Source organism: Podarcis gaigeae (assembly GCF_964106915.1).
Source record: "Podarcis gaigeae genome assembly, chromosome: 4".
Taxonomy (NCBI): domain Eukaryota; kingdom Metazoa; phylum Chordata; class Lepidosauria; order Squamata; family Lacertidae; genus Podarcis; species Podarcis gaigeae.
This window is the reverse complement of record NC_139677.1, coordinates 67,690,822-67,707,531: the sequence shown is the minus strand read 5'-3', so window position 1 is coordinate 67,707,531 and position 16,710 is coordinate 67,690,822. Positions and strand designations below refer to the sequence as shown.

General features: G+C 40.1%; 1 protein-coding gene across 4 annotated transcripts in view; it reads left to right on the top strand.

The window, feature by feature from the left end:
* Nucleotides 1–16,710, top strand: part of EPHA6 (EPH receptor A6) — a 353,748-nt gene that overhangs the window by 167,858 nt on the left and 169,180 nt on the right. For all 4 annotated transcript variants that reach the window (XM_083736224.1, XM_083736225.1, XM_083736226.1 and 1 more), the window contains exons 4-5: nt 10,261–10,416; nt 14,475–14,810. In XM_083736224.1, coding sequence (XP_083592350.1) covers nt 10,261–10,416; nt 14,475–14,810 — 492 coding nt within the window. The remainder of the gene's footprint in view (nt 1–10,260; nt 10,417–14,474; nt 14,811–16,710) is intronic.

The following is a 16,710-nucleotide window of genomic DNA, read 5'->3' as shown; positions in this document are numbered from 1 at the left end:
AAAGTACTTTTGAATTTGCTTTTGGATTGAAGCAGCTGTACACAGACACAGCTTGTATGAAGCAGCCTGATTTAAAGCAGCAGAGATGACGCAGAAGGCTAATGCCATAGTCATGATGGCTAGCTGCAGAAGGCTGGATGAGGCAAGTGGGGAATTTGATGCCAATCAGCCAAATGCTCAACTCAGAGTAGCCTGTGATACTGCCATGATTCAGAATGAAGCAGACCGCCAGGGTGATAGCTGCATGGGCAAGGGGGAGACTTCACAGACGTCATCCCAGAGTGCAGTGGAACCACCAGATGGCGCCAAAGCTTTGAAGGCAGTGAAATGCTACACGTGTGGACGTCTAGGCCATATGAAGAGGGAATGCAGATATCCCAGGGCCAAGACAGAGCAGCGCAGCGAAAGCTCATCGCGTGGAAAAGGCCGAGGCAAAGGCAAAGGTCCGGTGTCCAGGACAACGCAGCACAAGGCAATGGTCTCACGCTTCACTCCAAAGGTTGCAGAGGTCCAGAAGACGTCTAGATCTTTCTTCGTTGTTGATTCAGCGGCGACCCACCACATGTGCAACGATAAGCGACTGTTCGTGTCTTTTACACCGCAGGAAGGTGCGATTCACCAGGCGGATGACCACACAATTCCCAGTAAAGGCTACGGAACTGTTGTTCTTCACAGTTTGGACTTATCGATACAGGATGTGCTTTATGTGCCAGATGCCAAGCATAATCTGCTCAGCGTTGGACAGCTGAATGAGCGGAAAATTGACGTTTCCTTTAAGAACAAAAGGTGCATCATCACAAAGAAAAATGATTATGTATTGCATGCTGAATATGTTGATCGTTTGTATGTTTTGTATTTTGATGATGTTGTGCAGGATGACACTTGTTGCATTGCAGGTTCTAACAAAAGTTTGCATGCAGAATGTATTCACGATTTTCATCGAAAATTTGGTCATTTGCATTTTGAGGCAGTATCTAAAATGCCTGCCTTGGTTGAAGGTATGACTATTAAACCCTGCAGGTACCACATGAAGTGCAAGGCATGCACAGCAAACAAAGTAAAAATGGCTGCTAAAGGTAAGGTGTCTAGTAGGCAAGCTACAGAACCATACCAGGTTGTTCATGCTGATTTGGTTGGACCACTAGCGCCCTCTTTGGGTGGAAACAGGTACTTCATGGTTCTCATTGATGCATTTTCCAGGTATATTTATGTGTACAATCTCAAGCAGAAATCAGAGGCTTTTCCAAGGTTCAAGGAATTCTGTGCTTGGTTGGAAAATGTGCATGGTAAGAAGGTAAAGACTCTTTTCAGTGATCGCGGGGGAGAATTCACTTCTCAGCAGTTTGAAGCTTTTCTGACTGAGAAAGGAATTCAACACGATTTGTCTAGTCCTCGCTCGCCATGGCAGAATGGACTTGCGGAACGAGCAAATCAGACATTGCTTCAAGGGTTAAAAACCTTGCTGCATGATGCCAATCTTCCAGAGAGTTATTGGGCCGAAGCTCTCTTATGTTTCACTTACAGTTATAATCGCAGGTTATCTTCAGCGATTGGTTGTACCCCCTATGAGAAGATGTTTGGCAAGAAGCCATACATCAAACACATGAAAATTTTTGGTTCTGACATGTGGGTTCACTCACCACAAAGCTCCAAGTTAGACAAGCGTGGATTGCATGGTATCTTTCTAGGTTATCAGAAAGGGTCTTACAGAATAATGATGACTGACTCTAAGGCAATTAAGCTCACAAGAAGTGTTGAGTACAATGCCAAGTGGGGGGAGAATGTGGGAATTTTCCAATGTTATCCTGATGACAGTGATGAAACTGAGGATAATCAAAAGCAACCGCAACAACCCACACCCACTGATGAAGGTTCTGATTCTGAGTCTGAAACTGAATCGGGTGATTCAGAGGATTTCAAGAGTGCGAAAGCCTCTATGCGACCCTCTGAAAGCTCTGATCAAGAATTGGAGGAACCATTGTTCACAATAGGTCACTTTTCTCCTAAGAAGGAAGAGGAGAGTGTTGAAGACTTAAGGCTAATTCGCAGGTCACAGAGAGCAACAAAAGGCAGACCTCCAAAGAGATTTGCTGATGAGTTTGCTAAGATAGCAGTAACAGCTGTTAAAAGCTCCAAGAAGGTGTTTGAACCTTCAAGTTTCCAAGAAATCCAGGATTTGGATTCAAAGGAAGCTGAGCCATGGTTAAATGCCATGAAGGCTGAGCTTGATTCCTTGGAAAGGAACAAAACATGGGACCTTGTTCCAGTAGTTCCAGGAATGAAACTGCTTGGAAGCAAATGGGTCTTCAAAGCGAAGACAGATCAAAATGGCAAGATAGTCAGACACAAAGCCAGATTGGTAGCCAGAGGTTTTGCACAGGTACCAGGTGAAGACTATCACGAGACCTACTCACCCACCGTGAGGTATGAGAGCATTAGGCTTATGCTCAAGCTAGCTGCAGAAGAGAATCTACACATTAGTCACCATGATGTGAATACAGCTTTTCTGTACGGATCTCTAGATGAATCACTTTATATGCTTCCACCTGATGGCGTACAGGTAAAACAGGGATTTGTTTGTGCTCTGAAGAAGTCCCTTTATGGTCTCAAACAAAGTGCACGGTGTTGGCACACAAAACTCACTGAAGTATTGTTTTCTCTAGGTTTTAAGCAAGGGAAAGCTGATCCATGTGTATTTGTCAAAGAGGAGGGGCAAAAGAAACTGTATTGTTTGTTTTATGTTGATGATCTTTTATTCTTTTGGAAGGATGTCACAATGTACAATAATGCCCTAGCTCAATTGAAAGAGCACTTTGACATGAAAGATCTTGGTGAGGTAAACAACTACCTATCTCTGGAAATAGAGAGAGATCAAGATGGTAACATTCTAGTACACCAGTCACGTAAAATTGCTGATGTGTTAAGCAAACTAAACCTGATGGATGCTAACCCTGTAGACACACCGATGACAACAGGTTATCAGGTAGATGACACTGGAGAAGCATTTTCTGACACTACACTGTACAGAAGTGTGCTAGGCAAGCTAAACTTCATTGCCAGATGTTCAAGACCTGACATTGCTGTTAGCTGTAATTTGCTAAGCAGACAAGTCAACAATCCTACTGTTAAGGATTGGAAAGCTCTGAAACGCATAGCGCGGTATTTGAAAGGCACTATGCATTACAGACTGAGATTTAACAATCAGAAGTCTGGTGGTCTTGAGATATTTGCAGATGCAAGTTTTGGAAGTGACACTACAGACAGGAAAAGTACGTCTGGAGTTTGCTATAAGTACAATCAGGGTCTATTTGATTGGTCATGCAAGAAGCAAACAACAGTTAGCTTAAGTACTTGTGAAGCTGAACTGAATGCACTGTCTTATTCACTTAAGGATTGTGAATGGTTGTTACAATTGTGCAAAGACATGAAAATTCCTGTCAAATGTCCAATCCAGGTTTACCAGGACAACAAAGCATGTTTGGCTTTGCTGAATTCTGAAGGTTGTAAGCAAAGCACGAAGCACTTGCAATTGAAGTTGCAACATGCTAGGGAACGTATTCAGAAGGGACTCGTAACGGTGTCCTATATGCCAGGTAATGAAATTCCTGCTGATGTATTGTCCAAGATTGTATCAAGGGATCAACACTGTACCTATGTGCAGAAGTTGGGTTTGTGCTGATATTGTACGAACACGCTGCCCAGTGATGTTCACAGAAAGGGGGAGGATGTTGGTTTCTGCTTCCTCCACTGAGCAGCGAAGTGCTTGTCACAAGACAATGTTTACATTCCACAGTCAAGTACTGTTGGGTTTTCTCACGGGAAAGGAGACTGGATGTGACGTACACTGGTTTCCTGTTTTTCACTGTTCTTTGCAGTTCAGTGTTGATTCTCTCCGTGCTTTAGAGGAGAGAGGATGCCTTTCTCTGCTCCGGCAGAGGGAAAATGTTTTTCTGTAAATTACCAGCTTTGAAGTGTAAATAAAGTAATATAGAGCATGTTGGCACGTACTTTTCATCATTCCGCTGTGCACTGGACACTGCTTATCTCCAACAAGCCCATCTTTCACTCCCCTTAAGGAGTCTCAAAGCGGCTAACAATCTCCTTTCCCTTCCTCTCCCACAACAAACACTCTGTGAGGTGAGTGGGGCTGAGAGACTTCAGAGAAGTGTGACTAGCCCAAAGTCACCCAGCAGCTGCATGTGGAGGAGTGGGGAAGTGAACCCAGTTCGCCAGATTACAAATCCACCGCTCTTAACCACTACACCATGCTGGTTTATCCTTTAGTGAACATATTTAAATGACCACTAGACCATAGTGCAATAATCATATTACAGTTTGTGTAACCTTGGTGTAATTTGAAGGTGATATACAACAACACAGTAAAACAATGAAAAACAGGTTTAAAGCAATGCAAATGAACAATCGAGGCAGAAACTTTCTTTCATCCAGCTAGAAAAGCTTGTCGACAAAAAATATCCTCAAAGTACAGGTAGCAGATGTATGTCATATCTAAACAGGAATGATGTTCCACTAAACAGGGGTAAGAACAATGAAAGCCCTGCTGCAGGTTGCTGTAGAGCTTGTTTTATTATAGGAACTTCAAGTAGACTCTCCCACAGAACTCAGTGACCTATTGAGTATATAAGGCTAATGCAATCTCTCAAGTAATCTGGTCCCAAGTTGTATAGGGCCATTATATGTTAGCACCTAAACCTTAAACTTGGCCTAGTAATAGACTGCCAGCCAGCACAGATCCCGCATTAACAAGCTGCAGGTACTTTACCCCCTTAAGCAACCCTGCCACTGTAGCTGATTGTAATAGCAATCAATAGGGTAAAAGGTAAAGGTAAAGGGACCCCTGACCATTAGGTCAAGTCGCGGAGGACTGTGGGGTTGCGGCGCTCATCTCACTTTATTGGCCGAGGGAGCCGGCGTACAACTTCCAGGTCATGTGGCCAGCATGACTAAGCCGCTTCTGGTGAACCAGAGCAGCGCACAGAAACGCCGTTTTCCTTCCCACCTGAGCGGTACCTATTTATCTACTTGCACTTTTATGTGCTTTTGAACTGCTAGGTTGGCAGGAGCAGGGACCAAGCAATAGGAGCTCACCCCATCATGGGGATTCGAACTGCTGACCTTCTGATCGGCAAGTCCTAGGCTCTGTGATTTAACCCACAGCACCACCCTTCATCAATAGTGTAGTGGTGATTAATTGCTTTCCTACCTTATGTGTGGGGGGTGCAAAATGAAGGGGTACGGGGTTGTTGCTTCTGCTGTAAACACTTAAATGGGTTTATTTGTGGCAAAGGTTTGAATCTTTTTGCTCCAAACAGAAAAGGGTAGCCATATCACCTATGCCAATAGCGTTGCTGTAGTTATTATGAGGTATAAATAATAAACAGAGCAAGTGCTTTTAGAATACACTACTTACATTTTAACAATTGGATTTTGAATTTATCCCACCATGGGTGTCAGAACCTTGATTACTGTAACTCTGAAATCTCTTTTGACACCAACACCCTACACATCTAATATTATCATACCTGGCCTTGGCCTGAATGCAGTAATCCCAGCCTAAGGTCAATTGATGAAAGATCAACAGTACTGTAATTTTACAGCTCCTGAAGTACTTTGCATGGTTTAAGGTTGGCACATGATGAGAGAAGGGCTCCTTCACAACTTTGTGGTGAAAAGAACTTCAACAGATCAAGGCTGGATCTACACTGATCGGTAAAAATGCTATTAAAGGCTATTTTAAAAAAATATATACTGTAACTCAATGCAATTTCCCATTGCCTACGTATTGCTGCAGCACCCTCTGTTGTCACATTTTTTTATAACACATTTTTAATGATAGAACCAATCGGTGTAGATTTTCCCCAAGCCTTTTCTAGTAAGGAAATATAGGAAGAAGAAAACTGTTGACATTTTGTTTGTCATGCAGCTTATTAGTTGTGTGTAGCCCCTGATTTATTTGGAAGCTTGTCACCTGACCCATAGAAGAGTATGTAAATTTGCATATGACACAAAGCATATGCAAATTTGGGTCCTCTTTTACTGGTAGAGTGGAGGTTCCCAAATCCTGTTGGCAGCCTTGGTAGAATGTCATACTATCTGAATGGCTGCCCATATCTAATGAGATAAAGGTGCATTTCCTCAGCACTCTGTACCCTAGAGAATTCCAGAAAAAGAGAAATGTTCCATAGCACAAACTGAAAAGGAATTTAAAGGCCAAGCTGTTCATTCTCACAGTATCCTACTACTTCTGGCACTTTGCTAGCTCCCACGACTTGTTACAGTTTTCCAGATAGTGAGACACAATTGAATCACTAAAACTTATAAGAACAATTAAATAAAAATATAGCTTCAGTAAGATATATCTGTAGCTATGAAAAACTTGATATAATCCAATTTAATCTCTTGAGATCTCTGAGAATTCCCTGAGGGTAATTCAGGAGAGCTTCTGACAAGAATTAATTTCACATCACTGTATATATACAGGGGCTAGAGCTGATTTCCTTCCAAAGGAGCAGTGGGAGTTTGTGAAAGGACTTTCTAGACACTACAGAAATGGTTTAGTATAACTTGGTTCTCATTCTTGGTAAACCTCCACAAACAGCCTGTATATTGGTCACTTTGAGTGACATTCTATTGCAAAAGGTTTTGTGAGGTGATATTACTGGGTTACAGTAATTCCTAGAAATATTCCTAGAAAATATGGATTTATTCATTTCAAATCAGTAAGAGGGAATATAGGCTACTTCCCATCCTTCTAAGAAGGCTTTCCTTCCTTGCTTTAAAACCCCTGCTTGCGAGTCTGTGTACTTGTTGAGGTAAGAGGGAAGAGTAACATAGCTGTTAGTCCAGATTTGCTCCAGCCTGGCAGCAGCAATGAACACAACCCCTTACACTAATACCTTTGGTTCTGCAGTGCCAGGTGTTGTGGGTTCCCAGTGCCCTAGCAGCGTAGGACTGGTAGAAATTAAAATACAGTATTCCATTCCATTATGTAATCAGCTCCACCAGTTTCTGTGTAAGGATTGTCTACTTTTCGAGAGAGAGACTGAAATTGTTTCTCTTACAACAAAATCATCTTTCACATAACATTAATTTTAAACGTAAAGAAGAAGACTTAAAAGACCTACATGTATTGCCTTAGCTATAAGTTGTTTTCAGGTATGAATTTACATATACTCTCTTGGAAATTCAAATTATCTTTCTTTTGTTCTTCTTACTGAAAAAACTTTGTAAACAAGTTTTTTAAAAGCATTAGTAGCACCTATGGTCCTGGTAAAATCTTAATGGAATTTTTTGTTTTGTGCAGACATTTCATTTGAAGGGGAACTATTACTACTGAAAATCAGCTATACACTGCCACTGCATATGGGCACTGAGATGCTTATTTCAGATTCTGATTGCATATGCATTGGCCTGTAAAAAAGAACTTGCTTATTTTTTTTCATCTTGAATCGGGCAATCAACATTCTGCACCGTTCAATTATTCCAAGCCTGTGATTGTTTGGACTTTCTCAGAATGTTATCATATAATATCAATAAAGCCCTGATTTTTATTTTAATGTATCTAGTATCCATGATGGTGTCATTTTGTGCATGGCCTTGGGGTTTTCCAGTAGTTTTGTAAAATTAACCATAAAGCTTCTGCGCTATCTGCCTTGCATGATGGCATAACTGGATTATTAGCTAAATTTACTTGAACTGACTTTGTTGTGAATGATCTTAGTCTTCCAAATGTATTTTTTGTGTTATATATATATCGACTTCCCATCAGGTTATCAATTCCACACTTGATTCCCTGTAGGCTAAACACTTGGAAAAATATATTTATATATATTTGTAACATTTGAATTGTAACAACTATTGCTTGGTCACAACTATATTCTTCCTGGGCCATTTGTTCAAGTGGCTGCTGTTTGTACAGCTCAGCCACTCTTAGATGATTCTGACTATCTGCATCCATTTCAGCCTGCTTTCAGACCAGTTTTCACCTCAAAAATGTACCTGGAGAATTCTGCTTTGTGACTTTTGATACCTTGATTGCAACATTCTCCTGGATAAACCATCTGGATTAGAGACTAGCAGACTATACATCAGTGGATCTATTCCTACTTGGGGGCTGCTTCCATAGGGTGACACTGTAAAGCTACTGCTCGTAGGGGTCCTGTCAGTATATATTCTGTTCTGGAGTCTGCCTAATTAAAGCCTGTCATTTCTCACACTCTGCATAAACCCCCTTGTCTGCCATCTGAAGGCCTGCTTCTGGTCCCATCTGAGGACCTCTTCCAGGCTACCCTGCTATCTTAAGTTTGGTGAATGGTGACTGGAGAGAGAATCTTGGCCTTTGAATATCCAACACTCTCCCTAGGAAGGAATGGCTGGTCAAAATTCTAAAGTACTTTCAATGATGTGGAGGACGTTTTTTTTTTTGCTCAGACTTGTTATAACTGCTTTTATTGCCATTTTATAACTTTGCTGGGATTTTTAGTGATTTTGATGTAATATTCTGTGATTCTGTTGCAATCTTTAAAATGATTCCCCCTGTGGCTGAAATGATTTGGTTGTACCTGTTTTTAAGGGTATTAAACTGCTGTTAACTAATGGGTGGCTTTAAAATTCACTAAAGAAAGAAAAAATACTGTATATGCTGAAGTTAAGAGGTATACACAGTGGAAATGAAGTTCCCCAATAGGAAATTATGTCACATAATCACATTGTTCCACTTCCGCACCTGTTCACATTCCCTAATATCAGAATTATTTGGAGGAGAAGAGACTTGTGGCTTCTGTTCTGAAAGAACACAGGTAGAGCTGCTAGGGTTGTGAGAGTGTAGTCCTTTTTTAAAAAGCTGAACATTGATCAGAGGCAGTTTTAGGGTGGTATGAATGCTGTAGAATGGAGTGAGAGAGGCAAGGGGTGCCAAGTTTTAACTCTGTGCAGGGTGCCACTGAAATTTGAGAGCCCCAGATCCACCACTGCATTGATCAACCAACTGTATGACATGTAAGAGGAAGCAAGGGAGACTGAATTGAGCTCCTCTTCCTCCTCTTGAACTTCTGACTGGTGAAATTTTATTTGTACTTAAAGGTCTGTATGCACACAACTCTGCTGTTCAACTAAGAAGACAAATCACATACATATTGGTTTGCAATTCCTTATCTAGTTACATAGATAATGGCTGATAGTAGTCTACTTAAATACATATGTGAGTATACATACAGGAACCACATCATTTTAATGTACCTAGATAACTCAAAAGATCAATATTTTAGATTCGTTCTGATATGCAGTGACCATGTGGCAAATATAGGATCTACCAAATTCCTGCGTTGATTATGTGTATGATGTATGAGTAAACACTCATCCCCCAGGGATTTCAGTGCATTTCAGTGTGTGTGGAACACAAATGCATACTGCATATATATTCTGCAGGATCAAAGTTTTCATTAATGCAAAAATCAAAAGTACAAAGAAAAAAGAAAACATAATCAAACTACAGTATAGTGGTTGACATTTGCAATTAAATAGAGAGCAGATAATATAGGAAAATAAAAGCAGCAAAATACATCATGAAAGCAAAAGTTCATAATTCATTGGGGGAAGAGAGCTTTGTCTATCTGAATTTCACATGTAAGAAATGACCCCCCACCCAATGGTACAGAAACATGGTCTTCTTTGCCTCTACTCCCATGTGATGGTCTTTTAGGGACTGAGTGAAAATCTTTTTCTTTCCTCCAAAGCCTTTAATTTTTATGGGTATATTATTATTATTATTGTGCTTTCAGATTCCTGCATCAAGTTAATTTAATTTGCTGGTTTTATATTGGCATAGATACAAAGCTAGGAGGTGGTGGTGGTAGTTGTTGTTTCTGCTGTTTTCTATTATTATAGGTTTTATTGTCTAAACAATGGATTGTACTTTGCATTTTAATCGGGCTATAAACTAAATTATAATGAATAAAATAATACAATAGTGCCCCTACTTCTCTTGCTCATATATAGGGCATTCATTCATATGGGGGGAAAGCAAGGAGAAATATAAACATTCATTATCTGAAGGGAACCTGCTTTCTTCCTTTATTGACCTCAAACATTGAGAATCAAGCTTGCTGCTGTCTGTATAGACTCAAGCTAGGTTCTGTTTCTAGGTCACACTGGGAGAGTCAGGCTGAATGGTGGATCTGAATTTTACATTTAGAAAAAGAGGTATACTTAATCAAATCAACTGTTCTTCTGTTTTTACAGCTTGTAGGTCAGGATTCTACAAAGCATTTGCTGGAAATATAAAGTGTTCAAAATGCCCTCCACACAGCCAAACCTTTGTGGAAGCAACATCTGTGTGTCAGTGTGAAAAGGGTTACTTTCGAGCTGAGAAGGATCCAGCAACTATGGCATGTACCCGTAAGTGTGAATCATACTGGTATTTGAAATTCTTTCCTTGTCTCTCTCATTATCTCAGAAGACAAAAATAGCACTTATTCTATATTCCTCTCACAAAAGCTAAAAGTATGAGAGCATGTTTTCGTTAATCAAGAATGCAAATCAGGTTTTCATTTATTCCCAGTGCTCCTTTAAATAAGCAAAAAAATGCTCTTCAATCTAAAGTGCCTTTTAAAAACACCACCACAATACTAGATAGAATGTTACCAAAACTGTGTTATTAACAGAGTGACCACACGTTTCAAATCTGGGTACTGGTATACATAATATATAATGTGTATAAGGGGGAAAAACACCCTTGTACAAAATGAGCTTTTCATCCATGCAGTACATGGATGAAAACACTCCATGTACTGCAACATATCTATAAAGTATATATCCTGAAAATGCCCTTGGAAAAATAAATACCAGACCCCTTTTACAGACTCAGATATACCGGTAGTTGCAGTGCTTAGAGTTTAAAATGGGACTATAACATTATGGCTCAGGATCAAATGACCAATTAAAACAAAATAAAGCTATTCCAATTCCCATCAGCCACTCCCAAAGGCAGTCCTGGCTGGCAAGTAACATAGTCTAACTGTGTGAAAAGTCATACTGAACTTCCATTACAGCACTGGCGAAGAGTCTCAAATAGTTATATATATTGCCATGGCTGTCACAACCCGCTCATTCAAATGAATTGCTGAGGAAACCCGACCCACATTACCAGCCCCTTCCCACATGCCAATAAGCCTTAGGATGGTGAATCTGTCAGGCTCTGAGGAGCTTGATTTATGAGTTATGGGAGATAGCTTAGGAAGCTGCATTACAACTGTTTCAGGATATTTATCATGTTCTCGCACTTTCTCAACTCCACTCCGAGATTACATTACAACACCCAAGTAAACGCAGGTGTCATCGTAGCCTGACAGTACAGAATAAGTGGACTAAAAATAACTCCTTAGAAATGTCCAGTTTAGACATGGTATTTTTTTAAAAAATAAAAATATCCTGCTCAGCACCATGACAACCGGCCGAACCCATAGTGTTAGGAATCTGGAGAGGATGGGTTGTCCTGTTCCAGGAGGTGATGGTGATGATGATTATGATAACAGTAATGGCAAACAACAACAACTTCTACTATTACCCTGAATTTGTTGAACACTTAAATCTAGCTTGCACACATTCTAATTAAATACTATGAGAACTGTGTTCTAACTCCCTTTGGAACTGTTAAACCTCCAGAAGGACAGCTGCAGAGGCAAAGGGTCATTAGGGTGGAAAAGAGACATTTGCAAAATTGTCTGATACCTCTTGCCTTCCTGAATCACTTTCTGATTCTTAATAGTCATCAGTGCTTAATATTTTGTTTATAAACAAGACATATTAATAGTTATAAAAGAAAATAAACCACAGTTGGCTTCTTTCTAATTTATGATTTTACCATGTGTACACCGGTACAATTTCAATCTATCTTGTTCCTGAATGGTGCAACACATTATTCTACTTATATGATGGGTTAGGTTAATGGGATGTTGAAGCTGGATTGCAATTCAGTAAGAAAAGCATATATTAAAGATATACTGATCAAGGACTAGAGAATGATATAACAAATCCTTCATCCTTACTACGATTTTGGCATGTTTCTACAACAGCAGCTCCAGACAGTAAGCCATTTCTGAAGCCCAAAGTAGTGTCAAAATAGTTTTTGAATGTACACCAAGATCCCTTTGTATATTCAACGTCCCTTTCTGGATCCCAGGCAGCATTTTATTCTTTTCTATAAAATAAATTATACAGGCATTAGTATAATCATTATATCTTTACTGCGCAAAACTGGAATAGTCACAATGTCTGATGCATGTTGGTGAAAAACATTAATCTTTTAAAACTGTCAGTATACTTGCTTGCCTAAACAAAATATATAGCATGAAGAAATTCCTGAGCGTATTGCTCACAGATGCCTGCAAAAAGGTTATGGCTGCCAGTTTTTTTTTCCAATGTGACATATAATCTATGCATAATTTATAAGTGATAACAAAGCAATCAGGCCACATTCATAAAAATCCCAATGACACATAATTTAGCAGAATCTGAGGATTAGAATTAATTGTCTCTCTTTGTTCCAAGTTCTAAATCTTAGTAAATGATTCACTGCATGTCATTACAGCTTAATATTTGCATGAAATCACAGTTTAGATGGCATAATTTAATGGCAATTAAAAACCTATTTAATCGTCATGCAAATTGGCACGAGGGCCCTTGAGTATGAAGGGTGTCTATATCTCCAGTATCTGCAGGCGGACAGTTATAAACTTTGAAACACTCCTACTACAATTGATAACAATTTTCCTGTTCAGAGCAATATGAATGCATAATAAATCATATTTTTATCCTAAAATAAGACCAAGATTCTCTGCACATTGCTTTACCAAACAGAACTATTAGCAATCATTGCGAAATTGAAAAAGAAACTAACATGCATATATTTTTTTCTGGTGCACACTGAATATAATTATACATAACATACACAAACTAAAATAAATCAAGATAGCATAAAGGTGTTTTGTCAATAACTGGATGTGATGCTGCATATAGTCTCCCTCTCTGATACAAAAGCCTTTTTTAAAAAAAAGGGGGGGGGGCTAAAATTCTTAAGACTGATTCTTCAAGAGCAGAAATGGGAGGAAGTTTCCCCTACAAACATCTGATTGGTAGAATTCTCTATATTTCTATTCCTGTTGGCATTTGTAGATAAAAGTCAATGGGTGAGAATAGTTGTGGCCCTGAGAGTTTAAAATCCAGATACCAGATTCTATGGTGCGGGCATATTTTGTCATCCTAATCATACAAGCCCCATCTTGAATCTGTCTCGAGTTCTGTTCCTAGTATTTTATCTGACTTTGTTTCCTGACTTTGTGTCTAACTTGTTTTTTTGTGATCTTGGCATGAGGCTGGATGGCGGCTAACAGATTGAGGTTGAATCCTGACAAGACAGAAGTACTGTTTCTGGGGGACAGGAGGCGGGCAGGTGTGGAGGATTCCCTGGTCCTGAATGGGGTAACTGTGCCCCTGAAGGACCAGGTGCGCAGCCTGGGAGTCATTTTGGACTCACAGCTGTCCATGGAGGCACAGGTCAAATCTGTGTCCAGGGCAGCTGTTTACCAGCTCCATCTGGTACGTAGGCTGAGACCCTATCTGCCTGCGAACTGTCTTGCCAGAGTAGTGCATGCTCTGGTTATCTCCCGCTTGGACTACTGCAATGCACTCTACGTGGGGCTACCTTTGAAGGTGACTCGGAAACTACAACTAATCCAGAATGCGGCAGCTAGACTGGTGACTGGGAGCGGCCGCCGAGACCATATAACACCGGTCTTGAAAGACCTACATTGGCTCCCAGTATGTTTCCGAGCACAATTCAAAGTGTTGGTGCTGACCTTTAAAGCCCTAAACGGCCTCGGTCCAGTATACCTGAAGGAGCGTCTCCACCCCCATCATTCTGCCCGGACGCTGAGGTCCAGCGCCGAGGGCCTTCTGGTGGTTCCCTCATTGCGAGAAGCAAAGCTACTGGGAACCAGGCAGAGGGCCTTCTCGGTAGTGGTGCCCACCCTGTGGAACGCCCTTCCAGCAGATGTCAAAGCGATAAACAACTACCTGACATTCAGAAGACATCTTAAGGCAGCCCTGTTCAGGGAAGTTTTTAACGTGTGATATTTTACTGTATTTTTGGTTTTTATGGAAGCCGCCCAGAGTGGCTGGGGAGGCCCAGCCAGATGGGCGGGGTATAAATAATAAATTATTATTATTATTATTATTATTATTATTATTATTATTATTAGTTCCTGTAGGACAGTTTACATGTTCCTTAAGAACAATATGAGGGTTGCTGGCTTTTGTTTTGTTTTTAAGTGTGTAACAATGTACCATGTTTGCCACATTTAATCTGTTTCTGTAAATGATGAAAGGGGGCTTTGGGGGTTAAAACACAAACAAATATATACTAGTTCTAATGACAAACTATTTCTCCTTTTCCTTAGGGCCTCCTTCTGCTCCAAGGAACGTAATTTTTAACATAAATGAAACAGCTCTCATGTTGGAATGGAGCCCACCAAGTGACACAGGAGGAAGAAAAGACCTCACATATAGTGTCATTTGCAAGAAATGTGGATCTGATGCCAGCCAGTGTGAGATATGTGGAGGAGGCATCCGATTCATTCCAAGACATACTGGACTAATCAATTCCTCAGTAACTGTGCTTGATTTTGTGTCTCATGTGAACTACACTTTTGAAATAGAAGCCATGAATGGAGTCTCTGAATTAAGTTTTTCACCCAAGCAGTTCACAGCTATCACAATCACTACAGATCAAGATGGTAAGTTTGTGCTATTTGTATATCAGATATACTTAGAGCTTATGTCAGTTAACAGTACATTTTGTGACCTCCCCCCCCCCCCCGCCCGGAGTCAATAGAAACACTTAAAGCTACTCAGATCATTTATTCTTCCATGTTACTATTTTGTGCGGTGGAGAGGAAATGGTTTTAGGATGAAATAGGAGGTGTTTTGTTAAAATCTATGGGGCTATCCGGATGAAAAGGTGTTGCATTTACTGAAATTAATACAATGCTGGGACATATACTTAATATTTTAAAGGCGTGCCTGAAGTTCTGTGTTTTTTCTCTGTTTTACAGTGTGGAATTACTGGTGGGAAAGTCGAGGCTTGCTAATGTGTAAACTCTGTAAACTCCATTCATTTCAATAGTACACAGTGGGTGTGACTGTAATTGCAGCTGTCATCCCATTGAAGTCAATGGTAACATTTCCATTGACTTCAGTCATTTGGTTGCACCAAACATCTCCATGTTTATCTGTGTAAGAAATGTACTTCAGATATTTAAAATATCAATATATGCATATTGATACATGTCTCATGAATTTAATTTCACAAAATGTATCTCCCCAGCTAGTTTGATAGGTACAAATGTAAAGTATTTAAATATTATGACATTCTTATATGAATGACCATATAGAATTTGGTCCATATAGAATTGGTATTGGAATTACTAAAGGGAGAATATTCAGTTATTGTCCCCAGGCCTCCCTATTGTTTTTGTGCCAGTTGCACAGGAAGACAGTTACATGCAGACTGACAAGTATGGCTTCATCTTGGTTTTATTAAGTTGACAGCTGCAATGATCAATATGTATGTCCAATAGAAAACCAACCTTCAGAACTTAAAATCAAATTCACACTTACCAGTAATTTAAAGCCTTATGTAGGTATTTAATCAGTGTTGTAGCTGCATGATGACCTGGTGTGTCTGCATGCCAAGGAAGAACCCTAGATGCTTGTGGGGGATGTTCACATTTTAATAATAATAATAATAATAATAATAATAATAATAATAATAATATGGCATGACAAGGTTTGAGCATGCTCATTGCTGTCCAGGAGACACATAGGCTAAAAGGGTGGAATTTAGCATCTTCTACTTGTTCTGTCTGTGGAAGTGTTCCAGCTTGCCAAATGGAACAATGCCTTCTCCCCCTGCGCATTGTTCTGGAAGTTCTCCAAACCCTCTGCCAAACCAATTTCAGCTGGCATAGGGAGAAGAGAGGGAGGAAAGCTCCTTGCAGAAGCAAATGTCCTTGTGCAGGACTTCCACTTACGGGACTGGTTTGGTGAATCCTGCCCAAATTATCAAAAGGGCTTCAAATTAATTAGGATCAGTGGGAAAGCACTTCTTCCAATCCTAATTTGTTTTACAAGGATTCTATCAGATGCAAAACCCTTTTTGCAGAGGTGCAAAATCTATGAGCCTCTGGTTGCTATTGGATTCCCATCAGCATTGTCAGTGGTCAGGGATGATGATGGCTATAATTCAGCAACAGATGGAAAGCATAGGTTCCTCACCTCTGGCTTAAAGTATCCTGGGTTGTGAGTCCCTTCATCCCAATTTCCTCTTCACCCCCACCCTCCCATCCCCCCAACACTATTGAGCAGAAAAAAATAAAAAATACCCACACACACATTCACACATCGAGAAGTTTGAGGATGAATGAGCAGCTTTGCCTCAAATCTCAGCAGTCAGAACCAACAGTATCATCAAAAGGGTATTTCCAAACCATTTATATCTCATCTCCCCATGACTCCTTGTGAGCCACCAACTTTTCACTGTATAGCCCTGTGGGTAGTAATCACTGTTCTAATAGCACTTCTATAAAAGGGAGAGAAATCATATTGATAAGTGAAATAAACAGCAATAATTAAACA